This window comes from Diprion similis, chromosome 1 (assembly GCF_021155765.1).
Source record: "Diprion similis isolate iyDipSimi1 chromosome 1, iyDipSimi1.1, whole genome shotgun sequence".
NCBI lineage: Eukaryota > Metazoa > Arthropoda > Insecta > Hymenoptera > Diprionidae > Diprion > Diprion similis.
In genome coordinates this window covers 886,515-907,197 of record NC_060105.1, presented here as the reverse complement: position 1 = coordinate 907,197, position 20,683 = coordinate 886,515, and the positions used below count along the sequence as shown (strand labels likewise).

Here is a 20,683-nt window from a genome sequence, read left to right as displayed (position 1 = left end):
AGCTCCGGGCTTCTGTTCAACGACGTTGAGTTCGGGCATCGAAGCGTGTTGGATGAATGCACTGTTCAGTCTCCGCAGCCTGCAGGCTGGCTACTAACTGCGGCCTGCATGGCTTTCGGAAGATTTGATAATTTTAGAGGCAAGCTTACACCGTGCGTGGTTTACTTTCTGCATTAGAAAAATGGAGAAGATTCCCTGGACTATCCTGTAGGACGCCGTGTCTATTTACTCTTTACTTACCTCGCGCCCATCGTTCTTTGCTCGTATACCCGCCGCTTACCTTCGACAAACAAGTCTTCGAGCAGCTTTAAAATGACTTTTCGACGCTACCGTCTTACGTGCATACACCTCTTCACTCTTCTTACTTTATATACCTGCATCCTACGCTCTTTTACCCGAGGTTCGCTTGAACAGCAATTTAAAAGCCGACGTGCGGTTCGCGCAGCCAGGTTCACCTCTCTGTCGCAATAGGTGTCTGCTATTCCTTTTTTAGCTGTCTACTCCTCCTCCCTTTCACCAATTTCCAGGGGCCCATTTCTCACTGAATCGAGTCAGGCCAAACGCTTCGCAAAGTTCTTTCAACGCCGTCAACATCTTCAGAGATAAAAGGTCACTGTGTTACTAACTTTCTTTCCTTAGTACACAATCAGGTGAATTTCAATTGGAGAATTTGCACTTCCAACTTCGTTGAAAGAAATTAAAAACGAGATAATCAGAGTCTCGTTGGAGGTGGCTGTAATATTTGGTATCATCACGAGTTGGATATTTGGCACCGAGCGGGCGGATTGAATTGTGAAATTAATACCGCTGGTAGGAATATTAAATTTGTTTACTTCTCCCTGTTGTTATTTCAAAGTCGTTGAACGTAGTTAACTTCTATATTTGAAACTGCGGAGCTCCGGCTGGTTCGGTTCTGACGAATTATTCGTTCACTGAGAGCAAGCTAATTCAAGACCGGTGTGAAGATTAATACCGGCCGGGTTTGAACTAATTACCTGTTTTGTAGGACGGATTATTTATGGGAATAGTTGAGGATACCAGAAGAAGAATAGTGTAGAAATTGTGAGAGCACGAGAGAAAGGGGGGAGGAGGGAGGAAGAGGGGCAGGAAAAAAGAGGCTAATTGTATCTCGTTAGTCACCGACGATTCAATTCAAAGTTTCTTCTTCTTCCACCTATTTCCCAGCTAACTACCATAAACTGATTCTGGAAACTGATTCCCCGGCGCAAGATCGTTTGATAGTACCCTGATCAACGTCAAGAAATTCATCAGTTAAATTGCTGATCCAACCCGTACACGCCGCCTGCCTACATCAAAGTTCTCCAACAGGCATCCCAAAAACATCTGTCCGACAAGTGAAGATGGAACATTACCCTAAAACACAAGTGAGGAAAAGTGAAAATAATTGATCCAGGCCGTACCTTGATCATGAATTATGCACGGTTTGGGTCTTGATGTTCCGAATTACCCGACAAGGTGAGGGAAACTCGATAATGCCCCACGTCTTCCTGCGAGGGTATATAGTATAGTATAATGCGAGACGTTATACGTGCTGAGCTTTTGACGTGCGGCCGTGAGTCGTAGGGGAAGGGATCCTCTTCTACCTGACACTCGGTATGTGTGTCTCCTCGATATACGTGAGGTAATCAGATCCTCCGTGAGCATAGACAGAGAAAACTCCTAGCCGACCATCGCGTCGCCATGTGGTAACCAAATGCACCGGAGGAGTCGACCACTTCCTATCCAGATCCATGTAAGAGATCCCATGCAGACCAGAAGCGTGGATTACTTCTTAAAGGGTAATCGACGGCTTTTGTCTCGCTCGTGTGTCGTTCCCAGAGTTTGCTACGTGGTCGCTGGTCCGAGGATATTTATACAAGCACAGGCGTCTCGTTGGAACGATGGTGTAGTTGTTGTCAGGAAAGAAAGAAAGAAAGAAAGAAAGAAAGAAATAAAGAAAAGAGAGAAGAGGAGAAAGAGGAAGATACGTCGCAGCGACGGCGTGTTCTAATTCTGTCCTATCCGTCCTGCGCCACCTTTGCCCTCGTGTATTTCCAACCAACTTCAGCTTAAGCTGCACCCGGCTGAGACGTAGGCACTTGCACATGGTCGTGTCATGGCACGGTGCCTACCGTCGGGACCACCAGAGAGGCCTTGTCGAGGGATGGTCCGAGCCACGCCTAAGTAGCAGGAAAACCGCGTGGGCGCAATGCTCGTGACTACTGTGTATGTTTTCGAATAGTGTTATCGTGGAATGACGCCGGTACCAACACCGTTGGAAATCTCTCTTGAGGATAAATAGCCGGTTGGCAGGGCGTATCGGGGCGTTTCCATCAGCCGACGGACTCGACGAGCGACAACGGACCACTTGGCCCCGACCCGAGTATGTAAAAGGTTTACGGGACGTCGTCGTCGTCGGCCTGCAGGGCTGTCGTTCTCAAGACGCGAACGAAATGACTCGAATTCCACACCACACCACACGACGAGGACTTTGCGTCGTCGCTTTTAACTTCGTACTGCAAGGCTGCACTTCCTCCCGACGACGCGCCTCTCGTGCCTGACTCCAAGTGCGACTAGAGCTGATGGCTGCATTGTTTTCCGTCGAGGCCCATCGACCTCGACTGCAACTTGCGAACCGAATGGTCTCAACATTTTTTAGCTGAATCGCGAACAGACGAATCGTACTGTGTTTCGTGCCGTCGAGCGCGCTTTTATTTAGCTTATGAATAAAGCTCCGGAGCTCAGTGTCCCCAGAGAATTCATTAAAACGATCACTCGAACTATTTTTTAAGAAATGGGAACGAGGAGATGGCTGAAGCAAACGACGGAATAACTTTCATTCCGATATGCAAGTAGGGACATTGACAGAATTCTGTACAATTAGTCTCAGCGAGCAAAGTGACTAATATACCGACATCTAGGTAAGACCCAGGAATTCCCCGTGGAATCTCAAGTAAATGGAATGTAGGTGCCTTAGGGATGGGGTGGCACGCTGTTATTTTTACCAGCTTTCCGAGATCTTCGTGACTTTCTTAGAGGCTGGAAGATTCCTCGCGATGGAATTCTTAAGACGAGTTGCTGATATTGCGAGCTGCATTCGCGGGGTTGCGGCTCGGCATGAGTACACATTTTAAACCCTTCGGGTTATTTTCACTTGGATTTTCCTTTCCCTACAGGATCTAGGCAAAAAAATTTTAAATATAAAAAAATCTGCCAACTTACCGAAACCAAATCGCAATAAAAATTCAAAAACAACTTAGTTACGGCCAGCTTGTAGAATGAACGTCAGCTGCCTTGCACGGGGTTAAAGGATTTAGCGATAACGTACACCGCCACACATATAGGTGAAGGCCTGGCAGTCGGGGTTGGATCGGCAAAACGTAAAGTCCAAAGTTCAGAGTGCAAAGTCTGTTCTTCCCAGCTCGTCTGGTTCCTCGACGCCGAGCTCCCGGCCTTCTCAAGGTAGGTACCGGGAGTGGAGGGAGCTAGTTTTCAGAAACAGGAGCATGCTTTTAGATCAGCGGATGCGGCGGGGCACGGAGACTGGGGAAAGACTCAAGAGAAAATCCTCCGGTCTCTAGACGCCCGGGGCAGGAAGGGTGTCTTCTTTCGCTTACACTTCGGAGTTTCGATCAAGTCTTAATAGACATCCCAGTTGTCGTTTCTACCTCCATCACCACCTCCTCCTTCCCCCCCCCCCCCTCCTCCCTCGTTGACACGTCATCCCTATGAATCACGGAAGTGGGAAGCTTGGGAAGAGCGCTTGCGAGGTCTCTATTCGACGACGATAATCTTGAACAAGTATCTGGTAAATCTTGCGGCTTCGGTCTCTACCCCCGTCTAAATCGGATCAGATGCAGATTTCCGAGGAACTCGAAACTGAAGTAGAAATATCGGAGACGTGACCAGCGCGTACTCCCGCATTCGCAACCCTCTTTTTTGGTCCTGATCCTCCACGAGAAGTATACGGCAACGTCTTGAGCCAAGAGGCGGTCCGTTAGCGTTTCACGTTTCAACGTAAACTTGTAAGCCGCGACTAACTATGAATTATTCAAAAACACGCCCACCTGAATAATTGATATAGAGCATACAGGTATATAGCTCGATGGGCAAAGTGAACTCGGCTCGAATTTTCCAGATGAAGTAGGAGAAGACGTGTATCAATGAAGTCCCCCCCTCCCCTGCACCTTTTCCTTCACGGGTTTTCCAGAACACCCGAGAACCACACGCAGTGATTGCCGAGCACGGATAATTCATCCCGTTAACCTGACCTCTTTCACCTTTTATCGAATAAATTTTCCTCCCAACGATTCGGCGGATCTTGGCGCACCCCTTCGGGTCTCCGTAATCTAGTACTACGCCTACACCGACCGCTTGGTACAATAGTTCGAGGGAGCTCGGGCCCGAGGGACGACCGCCACCACCTATTAAACGCTCAATTACCCAAAGTACTCAAAGTACCCTGCAGGATATGCGTCCCGCCTTCGGCGGAACCCGGCGCAAAGCCTCTTCCCGATACGTCTACCTCCACCTTTACGCATCTCCGCGTATCTACACGTATACACAGCCATAGAGATACATCGGGCGTCCAGTGACCCGTAGCTGGTTCGGTACAACGTCGGGCTATTTTAGCCCATCGCGAACACCATGCACACGTTTGGCGACCGTTTTCTATACCAAGCTTACACGTTGCAGATGTTCACCATTATGTACGCGTGGAAAACTTCTATCCGCTGATTATTACCTACATAAAGTCACGAAGAAAGAAGAAGAAGAAGAAGAAGAAGAAGATTGGTGACGAACTCAAGGAACCAGACTCTGGTGAGATGAAGAATGGGGTTAAATGTCGTTCTAGAAACTAGCGAAACACTTTCGACAAAGCCTATCTCGCTTACACTGCACTTCACAGTCAATGAATACACCAGTTCGACATGCATCTGGCTGTCTGGTGTATATATGTATATAGCTGGAGCCTATATCCAGCTAGGTAGAAGCGATCCGATGAACACGGAGAGATAGGTGCCTCCGCCAATAGGTACCGAAGCTTTGTACAAGTCGATATTGTCTGGCGTTGCCTCCGGGCTTGAGATGCACCGGCGTCGCGACAGCTGAGGACCGAGTAGAGGAGGACGCCGAAGGTAGCGGAATCCGCGGAATGACGTCGAGTCGCGAAGCTCGTTCGAAATACCGTAGCAATCCTGTACACCACGAGCTAGCTTGCAGGATCTCGTTTCCTACTGAATCGAATAATGACGACGACGCCTCGCGTCGCCTCTCGCCCCAGGAGTCTATTTGGCCTGACTTTGAACCAGGTTCTCTCGAGCTCGACGACGTCTTTCCGGACGAACCAATCCTATATCACTGCCACAGCCCACATCGATTCACCTGAATTCTACTCCGCTTCCTGTCCCTTCTTTGATCTGCACTTCGACCCACCTCGCGGCTCATCTGGCATTGCTTGTTCATTTATTTATTTATTTATTTATCAGCGATATAATCAAACTGCACGGTGAAAAGAGCCGCTCGATTTGCAGAGGGGCGATGTTGACTCTCGGATATATACGGTGGATCACCAAGTAGCTTGGCTTCGCTCTCGACTCCATAAGGCACCATGGTGCGTCGGGCATTTGGCCAGAAATTTAACTACGTCGACGTCGTGTTTCACGGCTGATTTCCGGTTCCGTAAAATCGTCGTTTACAACTCGCGACAGTGAGTTAAAACTGCTTTATCATCACCGCGTTTAACCTGACGCCTGTAGTTCTATTTAGAGACATTTGTTCTCGCCAGAATGTGCAGCCGGAATGTTTGAAACGGTGATTAAATCGAGGAAAGAAATTCCGAGGCGGAGGGAAAAATCATGCTGACGGAATTATCGAGGCGATACTAACTGCGCAATATCTATATTGAAATATTCACCTGTTCAGGAGTCTCGGTGATGAACGAATGGCAATATTGAAGAGTGAAGTGCGCTCCGGGTTCTCGGGCCAGGAAACTGAACTGGGCGTGTCGAGGCTCACAAGTAGCGTACGAGATGCGTCTCAACGCATGTGCCATCTGCACGATCTGAAAGAAAAAATCAAACGATTACATATTCGTTGAAATATCCACTAACTCGATAAATCGGATAAAAATTTGACCTGGAATTAATTTACGGTAAAGAATTTCATCTCTGTCTAAATAAAAAGGATATATTTAAGAACTCGGTACACGTCGTATAATGAAACATAGAGTAAAATAATGAAATAAAACTTCACGCGTAAGTCGAGCAGGAAGACCTGCACGAGCAGCATAGAGGCGAACGAAGAGGCATCCTCATTAAGGATCTAGCCGGGTAATAAATATCACTTGAACCTGGTTTGCCTGTCGCGAATATTACGGCTCGTTAGTGTGGTGATAAATCTTTTTTGTGAATCTTTGCACCTATTCATAATATGTACCGGGATTATACCATCCACGTATTTGAAGACAGTGGCAGGCTGTGCGCGAACACGAAGCAGGATGCAACCTCTCCCAGTAAACCATCACGCGACGCAGATGCGAACAGTCGAGGCTTTCATCCTTTGTGGCGTATCAAAATCCCCCATCGAGCTTCACACGCGTCTTGATTAATCGTTGAATTAAAGTGCACAGGAGAACCGCAGAGGATTCATTCTCGCGTTTGGATCTACAAGTCCAGAAATTTCCGCCATCAATGTCTATTAGAATATGTCTGAGGTAAATCATTTTAAACTTTTGATCTGGTATCACTTTTGATCTGGTATCACATAACATGTCCTGACGAAACAATTGGAAAGAAACGCGTTTCGTTGTCGAGGTTAATCGGGATTCCAGGTGGAACATCGGACCTGCGGCACGCGGGGATGACGGGCGAATATTAATTCAGACCCGAAGGTGTTGAGAACTGATCCAGCAGGGCAGAGACGACGCCAGGCGTGCAAGAGTTATATAAACGATGTAGCAACATGGTGATCATCAATAACTCTGCGGGCGCTCAAGGCACTTCAACCCTCTTTATTTTCCCCCGGTTTGCCCGTCGGCTTCACCCTTCACCGCGCGTGCTTTTCTTCACACTATCCTGTCTCTTTACTCTCTTTCACCCCCTTTTCTCTGGCCGCAACCTCGGCGCGCGAGGAGAAGACCTTATCGCATCCGGCACACGCGTTTCCGGAGTTAATTGAAAAAAACCACCCTCAGATCGACGATCGATTATTCTTCTCGTTAGCTAGGCTCTCGCCGACAATAAGAAGAGGAAGAAGAAAAAGAAGAAGAAGAAGAAGATGAGGAAAGGCAACACTATAGCGAAGAAAAGCTCGACGGTATCGTGATCAGCTGCGACTGTGCTTTATATTACACGGAAGCTGTTGCGAAAACACGCCTTTGTCGCGGAGATAACAAGCTCGAAACGGAAGCTACTCAACGATGATTATTATAACTTCAATAATTATCGTTTATGTATATATAATATATATATAATACAGTATATCTGCATGTCCTGAATACAAAATTTAACGAACTGCACGACTGAATAAAAATTGGGTCCAATATATACGTTTTGACAAAATCTACCCTCTCTGCACGGTCATAACCGGTGGCTATATGCTTGAATTGATCTACGTAAGGGAGTCTTCTCGAAGAATTTTGAAGAAAAAGGGAAATGAAAGGTAAAGAGCGTACATGACGGTGTGGTCAACGCGCAGAAGCTTCTGTGTTCCGGCCCACCTGCTGAAGGAGAGATATTTTTTTCTATTTTCATGTCGTCGTTAACGGGGAAGGAAAGTTTCCCGACGGTAGAATGGGGGTCGAGGACGGATGCTGGGACCGCGGAACGGCTTTGACGGCGAGGGAGTCCGAGAGATGCGATCCTAATGGTTGTGAACTTCCAGGCTCGTTGAAACCTCTTCTCTCTCCTCTCGAGAGCATCATTTCCATCGTCCTCTCCAAGGGTGTCCGGCAGCACACTGAATGCGCTGGTTTCGCACATATTCATACGGTCACGTTTTTCGCTAAAGTTTATTTGCGAGGAGCAAAGCAGAGGGTGGAAGTCACAACTTGGAACGATCAATATTTCGAATCGCCGATGATAGATCGAGATTTCAAACATGCGAAAATAAAATAACGAAAGCTTGCGAAAAATTCATCTTTCGTTATTTTATTTTCGCACTTTGGAAATTTCGATATATCGCCTCCCACCCTGACCCAATCGCTTCGAGTAAGGTGACGCTTAAAGATATAAATTGTGAAGTACAGAGCGACCTATTCGAATGCTGAAACAGTGTTCGGCTTTTCTGCCCCGCGAAATCCGCGCACAGACGCATCTTCACCGAATTCCCATATCATACGTATATCTGTGAACCATGTATGTATACGTATATATGCGTATAGACTGGCTTATTTATGGGTAGGTATATGTAACGACGTTCCGGGCCGAATACCGTCCGAGAAAACTAAAGTGCTGTTTCGTGTCCGCACCGGTAAATCCGCCGACAGACGTAACGTACAAGGGACACATCCCTCGTATAAAGTGTCGCGCAACGCCATATTCGAGGATTGACGTTTGCTCCCCGTAATTGCCGGAGTCGAGGATGAGATTTCTGTTTCTTGGGTTGAAAACTCCCCCTCCTCGATAATACTTGCTTCAATTATGATCTGCATACGTTCGGCAAGAAAGGCAATACTTTTGAAAGTTTTCAACAAAAAAATAACGCATCGTCAAATACCTTTGGTCATAAATACTGTTCGTTCCTCCGTTTCAACGTTATAGGAACCGTATGGGGGTCAGTTTCGGGGATGGGGGAGGCGAAGCCGCACGCGGAAGACGCGATCAGCTGGGTTTACACGCCTGCAGGGATACGCAGTCTCTGGAAGCTTGTATAAATTTTCTTGAAGCCTACACCTACTTTGACTTTAAGGTTTCCCGGCTGTCGTCCGATGTTTCTTGCCTAGCTGGCAGAAAATATAATTCCACCTTAGGTGCTGAGGTTGCCTTACTTATACCTATGCGGCCTACAGACATCGATGGAACGGATTTACCGCCGCAGGAACAGCGGCGAAAATCATTTTGAAAAACTGTACAGCCATTTTTCATCTTGTTCTATAGATTGATAATTAGATTCGTGAGCGAATTATTAGACAGCAAAATGAAATGTTTGAAGAAATTCTTTAATGGAAAAATGCATGTTCATAGTTTAAAGTCTGAAACAGGGTTGTTTTTACAATAATATTGATCGACGCAGTAACCTTATCCATTTCATGAAATATGAGAGCTCTTATGTGTCTTTTATCTATGACGACTACTAGATCAGTAGAAAAGGCAGGCAAAACGGATGATTTTACCTTTGTAACAGTATAATGGGTGCGAAAACAGTTTTTGCGTAGGTATACGACACGCATGTATAGCCGTGTTTTGCACATGATACAGACACCGCATGATCGTAGTATACATATATACCCATGAATATGTCTCGTGGGATCATTGCGGTTTGAAAACTGCGTTAGAAAGGCGATATCGCTGCAGTTTCGCACGGCAATGAATCTCAACACGCCAGAAAGCAACAAGTTCTCGTTGTTTCTTATACCCCGGTTTATATACGCGTCGTTTTTGCTCGGGGTATCCTCTTTATATCATCTGAACCGCATCACGCACCTTGTAACCACTAATAACATTATGCAAGCAGATCGATCCCCTCGTTTTTCTCGCTGCATCGATCGTTGCGGAAACTAATTTGCAAGCAGCGTGTAAGAAAAAAAGAGAAAAAAAAAAAAAAAATACAGGAAAAAAAATTATAAAAATAACGTTGATTGGAACAAAGAGCAAAAAAGTTGAATATAGAGAGATGAAAAAAAAGTAATAATAAAAGAATAAAAATAAAATGAAGGGTAAAACAACGCGGAAGTAGGGAACGAGTTTGTCTGGATATCGCTAAATGCAGGCGTGTTTTCACGATCGTCTGTGCATGTCGAGCAGGACAAATCCAAACTGGTATATGTATAATGTATATACATGCAACCCACCTAAAAACGAAACACACAAAATTGCCTGCACGGCGACATAATTTCAGGGCAATTTTATACCGTTCTGTATAGCATATAAATCACAATAATCCTTCCGTAATTACTATCAATCATCCACCTCCACCCCGTCAATTTGGCCCTGCGAAAGCGTAAACACGCATGCCACGTATTCGCCCACCTAGTCACCCATATTAACTACTTCCCGGCCCCCTGCGAACGCCCAGTCAACTATAATAATCAAATCGTACAGTATTAATACGACTTTTTTTTTTCTCTCCGAGCTCAAAATGATGATGACGATGATGATGATGAATTACCCGAGATATTTGATTATCGATTGTTATATTATATTCGATGATCGATCGCTTATTCAATTCTATCGAGTTACACTTGTTTCAGGGGTTGAAAATATTCACGAATTTATCGCTTTTCCTCTTTTTACCGGTATAGGAGAAAAACGAGCCCGAAATTTCTGCGCATCCGTGAACCGGAAGTAACCGGAGGAGGAAAATTCGCAAAATTATGCGGTTGTATGCCCTCCTGGTGACACGAGCAAGGCGAGCGAGTAGATAACAGCGACGAGGGAGAGAAGATAATTACACGATTCCATCTGGGGAACGCCTCGCACCTCGTATTACGTCCTTTCGGGCTGCGTGCGGGCTGCAGGGAAAAGCGAAAAGCAAACGGCGCGATGGTGAAACGGGAATTCATTTTACGGAATTCGTTTGTATCGAGCGGTATTTACCTTTCGGTGACGGAAAAAAAGCAACAACAAATAATATAAAATAAAAAAACGCGATAAAACAGCGCGCGAGTTTATCAAGTTCCTATTGTTTCATTCACCGTTTGCCTTCTGGGCGAGTTTATTATCTGTCACTCACTGAAAATTTATATCTGACTACGACAGATGGACATGTCACCGCACAGAGAGAAATTAAATCAACTCATATTTTTTTGACAAATCACGCAATCTCTTCTAGGCTCCTAAAATATTTATTTACACTCTTGGCGGTGTCGCAGCGATAAAAGCGAGTATATCTGCAACGAAATTCGCAAGCTGCAGTTGAGCGTTGTAAAGAAGAACGAGAAGCCCTATAAAGTGTTACTATATCGTAGATTCTGCGATTCGAAATCCGGGTTCAGAGATTCCTCGACGTTTCACGTCTAGAACCACAGCTGCCCTGCATCCGGAGCCGCCTCCGATGGCCAAGGATCGTTAAAGCTCACCAGTGGCTGCGTTATGGGTGATCGTGAAATCGCCATACTTACAACCTTTCGATGCTACCGCATGCGGGACATTGTTAACATGACGGGTTATCCGCAAATGAAACAGGCGGTAAAAAATCCTGGGCGTGTATCGGTGGATGGCAGAATTTTAATTTCGAAAGAAAAGCAATTCGTTGACTGATACGATATTCACAATATTATAAAAGGTAATAAAGATTTGCGATCAATTTTTTCAGAGCTTGCAGGAAAGCCGCCGCGTCAAAGATTGTGCGTTCAGTAAAGACGGTAATGGCGGTGGTTTTTTCAGGTAGAAAATTAAAATCATCGGCTTATACACCGAGGGCTTTAGAAATAAAACGCTAATTTAGCAGATCGTTGCATTCGCCCGAGTAGGTAGGTATCGGATAAGCGGAGGGTAGCGAAGATCCGAAATTATCGTCGCTGCAGAGGGTGATTCGCAAGGATCATTATTCCGTCGCGCCGTGTCGTTGCTGCTGCAGCATATCTACTATAGGTATATGAAACCGGAGGAAAAGAACGACGAGATAACTAATTCGCGAGATTTAAGTTGGCGTGATTCGAAGAGAAAAATAGAAAGAGAGAAAGAGTGAGAAATAAAAACGAAGGGGATGAAAAATCTGACGAACCGTCGGGGCGTGCTCGATCAAATTCCGGGTTAAAAATTTGTCGCATGATACGTGACCCCTGGGCGTGGTTGCGAGGAGGTATCTACCGGGACTTTAGACACCATAAAACAGAGTGATATACGTCGGCGACGCTATTGACAAAGATACGGCTCCCAGGGGAGGAGGAGAGCAGCCTCGGGAACGAAGGAGGAACCCGCCAGCCAAGGATCCGAAACGAGTGCTCAGCCCCGGGCCTCTTCCGAGGTCTAAACCTCCTCGTCTCTCCTCTCTCCTCTCTTCTCTCTTCTCTCTCCTCTTTTCCATTCATCCCTCTTCCTGCCGCCGCTAATGTCCTGCCGCGCTCCGCGGCAGCAATGCCGAGCGAATTAGACGCGAGACGAGCGAGTCCCAGAAGTGATATTCTCTAGGAAAATAATTACAGCGTCACGTCATTTGTCAAAGCCAACTTGCGAGTCGCATGAATAATTCGATCCCGGAGAAGAGCCGGCGTTACAAGTCCAGATGCCTACTCGGGTGTTGCGACGAAGCTTGCAAATGGGACTCAAGCTACTCATTCGCGGGGTGTGTAATATGTGCCGGCGTATAACGCTGCCAAGGGAGGGTTTCCACCCCCCCCGAAAGCGCGCCGGGGGTGGGAGAATAGATATCTGCAGGCTTTGATCACTCAAGAGTCGAGAAGTTTCGCAATTCGAACCGCTCCTTGGCGTTGACGTCCTCTAGAATTTCAGGGTGGATCCGACGCTTATTCTCCTCTCGCCTTTGATGGCCTTTTTACTACTTAACCGACTGAGCACTCCTTGCCTTCGTCCCGCACCCGGTTTCATCCAATATCCAGTTTAAACTGTAGGCAGAGATCGTCAGTGCTTCAGGTAAGCACAGAGAATCTGTACAATCGGATTCTCAACCCCATTTTCCCGCTCCATTATCACTAATAAGAAACGACTTTCCGCGGCTGAGAAGTGCGTGGAGCAGCCTGAGGAGAATAAAATTCTTGAGCTATTGACGAACCCAAGTATAAATAATGACAAACAGAGTTGAGGATTTCGAGACTCGAGGCGTGATTTACGTTCCTATCTGTTCGTAGAATCGAGGAGGATTGAATGGTCGATTATGTAAAAATAGCACGAGACAGATCGTACATTTCGTTTCGGAAAAAAAAAAATTTTCACTGTTAATTGATTGTTGACGGAGTTAACGTTGTCAAGCGAATGCTTTTAAAAGATTAACAAAAACGATGTGTTGTTGAATTTTTGGCGCACATGGTGCAGAAATTTACAGCGATGCTCCCTTTCGCTGAGTTCGGTAAAAAAAAAGTGAAAAATTATACGCCGAAAGCTATTCGAATCGTATGTGATCTGCGATATCATCAATTTTGCCAAACGAATTTCATTCATTTGTCAAAAACAATCACGGCCGCCGCATCTGCGTGCCGTGGATAGATAAATAGAAAAAAGATTTGAACAACAAAACTAATAGAAATAATAATAATAAAGGTAAAAAAATTTTCACGTTTTCCGACCCGGCGAACTGATGAAAAATGATAGGAGGCCATCGATTTCCGGTTCCCGAGTAACGCAAAACGGTACCAAACCTCATTTTTCCCGTGCGTCGTTCTTTCAACTTTTCCAGCTTTTGATCCGAAATAATTTCATCGAAAATTTCCAACATTTTATTCCAAAGAGTTTTCCATCTCGGCGAATGACTGCCGAACGAAATAAATCGGCTAAACGATAGTTTGGTGTTTCAAACTCAAAATCGCATATCCTCGAAATAAATAACCAGGTTTAGAGATAATCAGATTTATTTATTTATTTATTTGACTATTGATAACTCTCGACTATAAGTTTAGGGGTTAAAACGCCTCGAGAAGAATGAAATCTGTTTCGATAAGATGGAAAACTAAGTACGTATAACGTCAGTATAACGTTTGTCATTACTTGAGGCTGGGATCAATTTTGCTGATTGCGCAAAGAATCGAGAATATACGAAGAGGGTGAAATTCGACCGTGGTAAAGGTAAACCGGATAGAGCCGAAAATCAGATGCACCCTGCCGTCCATAACACAGATCACCGCACGTATCGAGGAATGAGCTATCTTGAGCCTCGGTTGTTTGTCCGCCATTTCCCCCGCGCATCAAGGACCCTCTTCAATAACGAATATTGATAAAACTTGGAGCAGGATATACATGGCATCTATCCCCCACACATATATATGTGTGTGTATATATATATACAGCGGAAGAGCCTGAAGCACCAGTTACGAGGAATATCGATCTCGAAGTAACCGAAACCGGGAGTCGTCTTTGCCCAAGGACGGTTCGGTCATCCTTCAGGCTTACCAATTGTTGGGGGTGGGAGCAAATATTTGAAACGTGCGAGAGAAGGTGGCATAAATTTCATCGAATCACTTATCACGATCGTACCAATGGCGGCGTAAAAGAGACACGAAACGCGTGGCCGCGTCCTCTTCGACCCCCGGATCTTGGCACGCGGCGCATTAAAAAGAGCGGCTAAAAATGTCGCGGGTTTGAAAAAGGGGCGGAAACTGAGAAAGAGCAGGGAACTCGCGTAGTCGCGGGGAGGGGGGGAGGGGGATGAAAGACGCAAAGAGAGTCCGACAGTCGCAGTCCTCGCTAAGTGAAGCCAAATTTTCCGCGTTCTTGAACCTCGAGTTCGCAATCCAGGCGGCGACACTTTATGCGATTCGCCTCTTCCTCCTCCCCCGCCACCTGCGTCGGCGCAAAAGCGGCGAAAGCCTTTTGATGTGTCGAGGGGCCCGTTCTTCGACGTCATTTCGCATCGGCGACGTTGTGACTCCGGTGTCTTACCTCCTGGAGCAGCATCCGGTCCCAGAATACCGGCGCGGATGTCGCCCGTTCTTCTTATAAATTACACGTAAATCCCTCTTTCTATTACTCGAACCTTCATCCCTGTCCTGAAGGATCTCCCTCGTGTCTTCCCTCCGATTATTATTCCAATCGCAAACAGCGCGTGATCTCCCTCACAATATACTTTCTCTCTCTCTCTTGATGCTGCAGAAAAAAAATCGCCAGTTACCAGCGCGTCATTTCCCTCTTTGGATACTACCGTTTGTCAGATTTTTGGCTCCAGCACTTTGAGCGTCGTAAATTTTATTCGTACTTTACCGGACCCTGCGAAACTCTCTCCATCAGCCAAAATTCCATCTCGAAGCGGATTATGAATGAAGGGAGCGACGAGACAGACGCGGAGACAGATAGGACGTGCGGGGTAGCTTGATAATCGCATAATCTGACCCCGTTTGGGTGGAACAGTGGCGCTAAGCAGGTAAACATATTACTGGAATACTCGGGCAGTTTAACCCCCTGGTAATCCCGCTCTAGGATTAAAACCCTTCGCTTCGCCATACGTATATGCAAACCCTATGTATATACCCACACGCCACGTTTGCTCAGCCGGCATTGTTTGAACCTTGTGCTGCTACTGCCCCATCTGTCCGTCGGCTCTTCACCTCGTCCACCTCAGCCCATTTTCCCTCGTCGAGTCAGCTCTCGACTAACGGGGTGTTATTTTCTTTAGAATTGGCAACACGAGCGGGGTTTGTAACATGGATTTGGTGACAGCGGTGGGATCCCACTTCGATCGCACTGGATGTACTGACCTGGTTATCTTCGCGGAGAGTTACCGCCTCATTGGGGTCGCCGATTTAATGAAGGATTATGCGATGGAATTTCATCATTACTGTTTAATGGGTTCAAGGTGTTCGTTAAAATCGAAAGTGCGAATGATTTGATTTGCCGAGTCTCGTTTGCACCCAGTACTTACCACACTGATGAATTCATGACGGTTAGAAAACAGTGAGTAAAAAATGTTGGAAGATCTCGTGTTGAGTAATGACAAGTGCTTGACACCTCCACCCATCGACCTCCTGACCTTAATTCGCCCTGGAATCCCTTCGTAACTTTTCTTTTGCTCTGCGTCCCTCGAATCTAGCCAACCTGATCCTCAGGTCTCGCAAAGCAGACGTCGTTGTTTTCTTGGTGTTGCATCCATCCCTCGAATTCAACGAGGCTTTTTATTTCTACCAACCCCTGCAACGTGTACGATAAAACCATTAATGTATCCCTTTACGGTTGGCAGTTAAGCCGGTTATTCAAGTCTTAAGACAATCACAGGAGCGATGATGATAACGACGAGGGTAATAATCCTGTTTGCACCAGAGGATGGCGTGGGGCGGCTACTGCAGTTATCGGGCTTCAGGGTGGCGGGAGAGGAGTCAAAACACCAGACAACACGAGACCCAGTGAATGTGCACCGAGTCAGCTTAAGCCTGCGGTTGCAGTTTCGAGTCTCACTTACCTCGTTTCATCCCTCAGGGGTGGAAAGAGACGACTTTGTCCTTATTTCCCTTTTCTTCCTTTTATTGTCACGAGTCCTTGCATAATCGGCCCCTTATTCCGCGCGTCGCCGGATCCATTACCGTGAAAAACACTGATTTATCCCGCGCTTCGTTTCTCCTTCCTCCGTTCTTTTTTTCCACCAACTTTTTCCTCACCAGGAAAGAAACAGGCAGCTGCATCCGTTTCGCCATATTTTCCTCCCCCTCCCGAACAATTTTCTTCTTTTACCGATGGACCAATTATATTCAATAATAAAGTCGCCGTCTCGCTTTTTCATTATTTCGATTCTCCTTCGCCTTCTTTCTACAGTCGATCGAGTACATAGCCGGCGACGATGTCCTGGGTCTTTCGAGATGGGATGCGAAACTTTTTCAATATTACCTTGATAGAATGAGTTTGTGTTTTCTTTTGTTCGTTGCTGCATACCTTGGCACGCTGTGTCGTCGTTTTTTATATTTTTCATTCCTTCTCTCGTATTGCGATACGATTTCTGGGCTGCTGAGTGCAGCCCGCGGTGGTTGGCAACCACCTTGAAACCCTAGTTTTCGGATGGAATCGAGGGTCGTGTGACGTTAACGGGCGTCTCTGATGTCCAGAGTCCTTTCCTTGTACTTTCCTTAATGGATGCGACTTTCTTCTTCTTCTTCTTCTTTTTATCCGTAATATAGGTGTCCTGTACACCGACGACCAACTCTCCTCCGCCTTTTGGCGAAACCGTCGCGTCACCCGATCCGGGATCTGCCTCTAGACCTGGCATCCAAGCTCTACGACGTTCTCTGAATTTGAAAACTTTTTAAAAGATTGTCTCCTCTTCGTGAACTTTTGGTCTCGTGATACGAGCTGAGAAAAGATGCAGAGAAAAATTCGTGCGCATACTGGATGAGATAGAAAGAAAAAAAAATTTTAAAAACACCCCAACGATTTTCTACCGAATACAATCTTCAGGGCTGATCTTCGCGAAAGGCAAATTATTCCGCGGTGCGTTCCGTTCGCTGAAACGCGTGACGCTATCGGCTCGCCTCGACGGTCAGGATAAACTTTCTTCATCAACTTGGAGTCGTAATTCGTGAGACACGACGGGGGGCCGGGGGTCTCGCTGGGAGATTCTGACTTAGTTGTAACGAGAGGCTTATCCTACACGCCCCTGCCGCTCGTGCCCGGGGAAAACCCTACAGGTTGTTGCCGAGGAACGAAATTTGATCTTCTGCTTGAGCAGAAATCCCTCGAACACCCTCACGAGAAAATTTTCACAATTTCGTCTAACCAATTACCAGCCTCTCTTTTATTTCAACTTCATCTTTATCTTCACTTTCTTCTTCTTCTTCTTATTCTTATATCGACCTGAGCTGTGCTTTTCGTTACGACGAAGATTAACGGAGAGTAAAATCTACTAAAAAATTAGAATCGTAAAGATCGAAAGCAACGGTTAATAAAGCACTGCGGGGATTCACGTCGCGGCAATCAATGGAAAGGGTGAAGGGGTTCCAAAGTTTCGAAGACGTACTCCGCGGCGCCTCAAGGTCTGATTTAGGGGGAGGGCGACGGAGCCTAAATCGGGGCAGTTGAGGTTTAATTCAAAGGGTTGTTGGGGGTGAAAATCCGGGCTCTTTGTATTGCCGCAGCCCTGCAGGACCCGGAAGAATCGCGCTCACTTAGGGAGGAAGAAGACCGGTGAGAAAATTGTGTCTCGGGTTAAGAGATCCCATCAATCAGAGAACGACAACGATACAGAGGATAAGAGCGACCGCCGGCATTAGTTCCCGTTGCTTGGATTCATTCGCGCTGTCAATCACGCCGCGAAACTCACACCCCGCGGGTCCTCCGGGATTTCTCCGGAAAAGCAACGCGAGGCGAGGGTGAAAATGAGAGGAAGCGTAAAAGAGGAGGAGAATGAGGATGAGGAGGAGGAGGAAAGCAAGACCGAGGCTCCCACGTGGATCCCGCACCATGTTCACCTTCCTATAACGGAGTCCCAGGCCTCCCGCCACACACTCACTCCCCATTAAACTCGAGAGAAGTGGAATAGACGTACTCGCATAGCCGTCTATGGTTGCCAGAGCGGCGTGTCGCCGACGTCATTTGATCAAATCATCCCCTCCGATCGCTGAGAAGAAAGGATCCCGGTTCGTCGGCGTATGACGCGGACCTCTTTCGTGATATTCAAAGTCTCTACGCTTGGGAGTAAAAAAATATGGCCCACTCAACGACGTGATCCCTGACTTGAACCATCCCACTTTCTGGTACTTCGGCTATCGTTCAAGAAGAAGAGAGAAAACGGGGAATTTTGCGTGACGCGGTGTGCTCGGACACTGACTTGACTTGACTTGACTTGACTTGACTTGACTTGACTTGACTTGACTTGACTTTCGCATTTGGGGTGTGACGGGAATGGCAGGAAGGGAGGGCGCAGGCAGTTCCCTCGGCCGATTTCCGACCGTATCAACTTCCGCGTTTCCACCCTCGGGGTTCCCGCCCCCCGTCTCGACAAACTCGCGATGCCGGATTTAATGACCAACGACTGCAAGGCCGAAGCTACGGTTTATGGTCCGTGAGTAATTTCATGGTTCTATCGCGAGACAAGGCGAGGATGTGTCATCCGTTTTCAACCTTTTGTCGCCAAGGGCGTGTATGCCATCCCCAGCCCCGAATGGGAACGGGTCGGGGGTGGCCGTCCTCTTTCTCTGGATACGACTCGTCTGATGCTCCCGTAGCTTCGAGGGGTTTCAATCGAAAGTCGAAGGCTTTCCGGAGGTCGCGGGGCAATTTTTCATTACGCTAGTAGAAAATGCGACACTCGAAGTGCTTTCAACGATCGATCGAGGAATTACCGTGAGACTTAAACGCGGGTCAAAGAAGAATTTCTCTACGACTATCTCTCGGTAAGTCGGTCAAAATCCTCCCCCCACTCATGGACAAGCAACAGGGCTCCGACCGAAAGTCGGTTGCCGAGAGGAAGAGGACTATAAGAGAAAGAGAAAGGTAGAGAAAAGTTAAATGAAAAATGTCTGGCAGCTGTTGAAAAGCGGGACTAGTGCCATATTGTGTGGGGCGGGCTGCATGTTCGTTCGTTCGTTCGTACGTTCGTTCGTTGGTTCGCCTCGCGTTTCTCACCCCCGCATCGCCACTATTATTCTCGTTCTCTCGCTCTTCGGTTTGGCCGAGTTTCTTTGTAGAGCCCGAGGTGATTGCGGCTTGCGATGGGTTCCAGAGAAAGGTGGTGGGTAGCCGGGGGTAAAAAGGAGAGGAACGAAACCAGCAAAATGAAAAAAACCATAGGGGAAAAAAAGGAAAAAAAAAAAAAGAAATGAACAAGCACGCGAAAAGTCGTGCAGAAACCGCGGGGTGAAAACCGCACCCTCTCTTCTTCGTCGCCGGTATAAATGCCACGTGCAGCTGCTGGTTCTTTACAGAGAAGGGAGAACATCCCGCTGACAAGTCGCAAGTCGGCGCATAACGGTAATGAAAGAAGAGAGAGAGAGAGAGAGAGATAGAGAAAATGAAGGAAAGAAAAGAACGAAATAAAAAAATAAAATAAAAAAAGAGAAAGGCAGCGAAAAACTCACTTTTCCATCTGGACTGCATACTTTGATCCCAGCTAGCGAGATGATTAGAAGTACCGGTGTCGAGCGGTGGCTGTGCTGCAACAGAAAGATGCAAGGGGTGTTAAAAACGGGGTTGCAATCAGGTCTATACGTATACATATATACCTAGGTGTGTATATACACATACATGTAAGTCATAGGCTGAGTGTCTCCTGTAACTACGTCCCTTTTTTAAATTTCTCCCACTCTTTTCGCGAGTCTTTGTTAATACTCCTCGACATCTGCACCCTGCGGCGAAAAAGGAACTATAGGAGATGCAAATTTAAAGCTTGGCGAAACCCTGCAAAATTCCCCGGAGGGACGTGATATTGCCACACACAGAGTTGTTTCCAGCACCGTGGCGTTATAACAGTGGCCTACATTACGCCGCCGGGCGCTTTACGTGTTGCAGAATTCCGCAACAGTTTCGCACTTTTCATCGCGTATAAAATTTCAACCACACTCTACGATCTCTTCATCGGGTTTAGAGAACATCTCGCTAAATTCTGTACGGATTAAAAACACGCGACTCTGCGGATTATGCCATTTTTGTTACTCAAATTGCGCAGCTGCGTCGGGCATAAATACTTCAAACAAACGTCAAGTTTCCTTTAATGAATTCCGGAAATTATGCATCAGGGACTGCACGTGTGGTTCGTTGCAAACCTCGATCATGCCTCCGTGCAGTTACTGTTAATTGAAGTTAATCCACCGTTCAGTAATTTCGTTTCATTACTACAAAGCAGACCGCGATATCGGTTCGGCGGTCAATTTCATTGCCTGCATCCAAACTGCTGATGTAATAACTTTTATTACGTTTGAATGCTGCGTAGGATA

The 20,683-nt window shown here is 46.6% G+C and overlaps 1 protein-coding gene across 3 annotated transcripts in view; it reads right to left on the bottom strand.

Moving 5' to 3' along the window:
• Nucleotides 1-20,683, bottom strand: part of LOC124405773 (tensin-3-like) — an 82,529-nt gene that overhangs the window by 15,108 nt on the left and 46,738 nt on the right. For 2 of the 3 annotated variants that reach the window (XM_046880952.1, XM_046880983.1), the window contains 2 exons: nucleotides 19,829-19,903; nucleotides 5,918-6,064 (listed from right to left, as the gene is read on the bottom strand). In XM_046880952.1, coding sequence (XP_046736908.1) covers nucleotides 5,918-6,064; nucleotides 19,829-19,903 — 222 coding nt within the window. The remainder of the gene's footprint in view (nucleotides 1-5,917; nucleotides 6,065-19,828; nucleotides 19,904-20,683) is intronic. The other variant, XM_046880962.1, reaches the window with a different exon arrangement.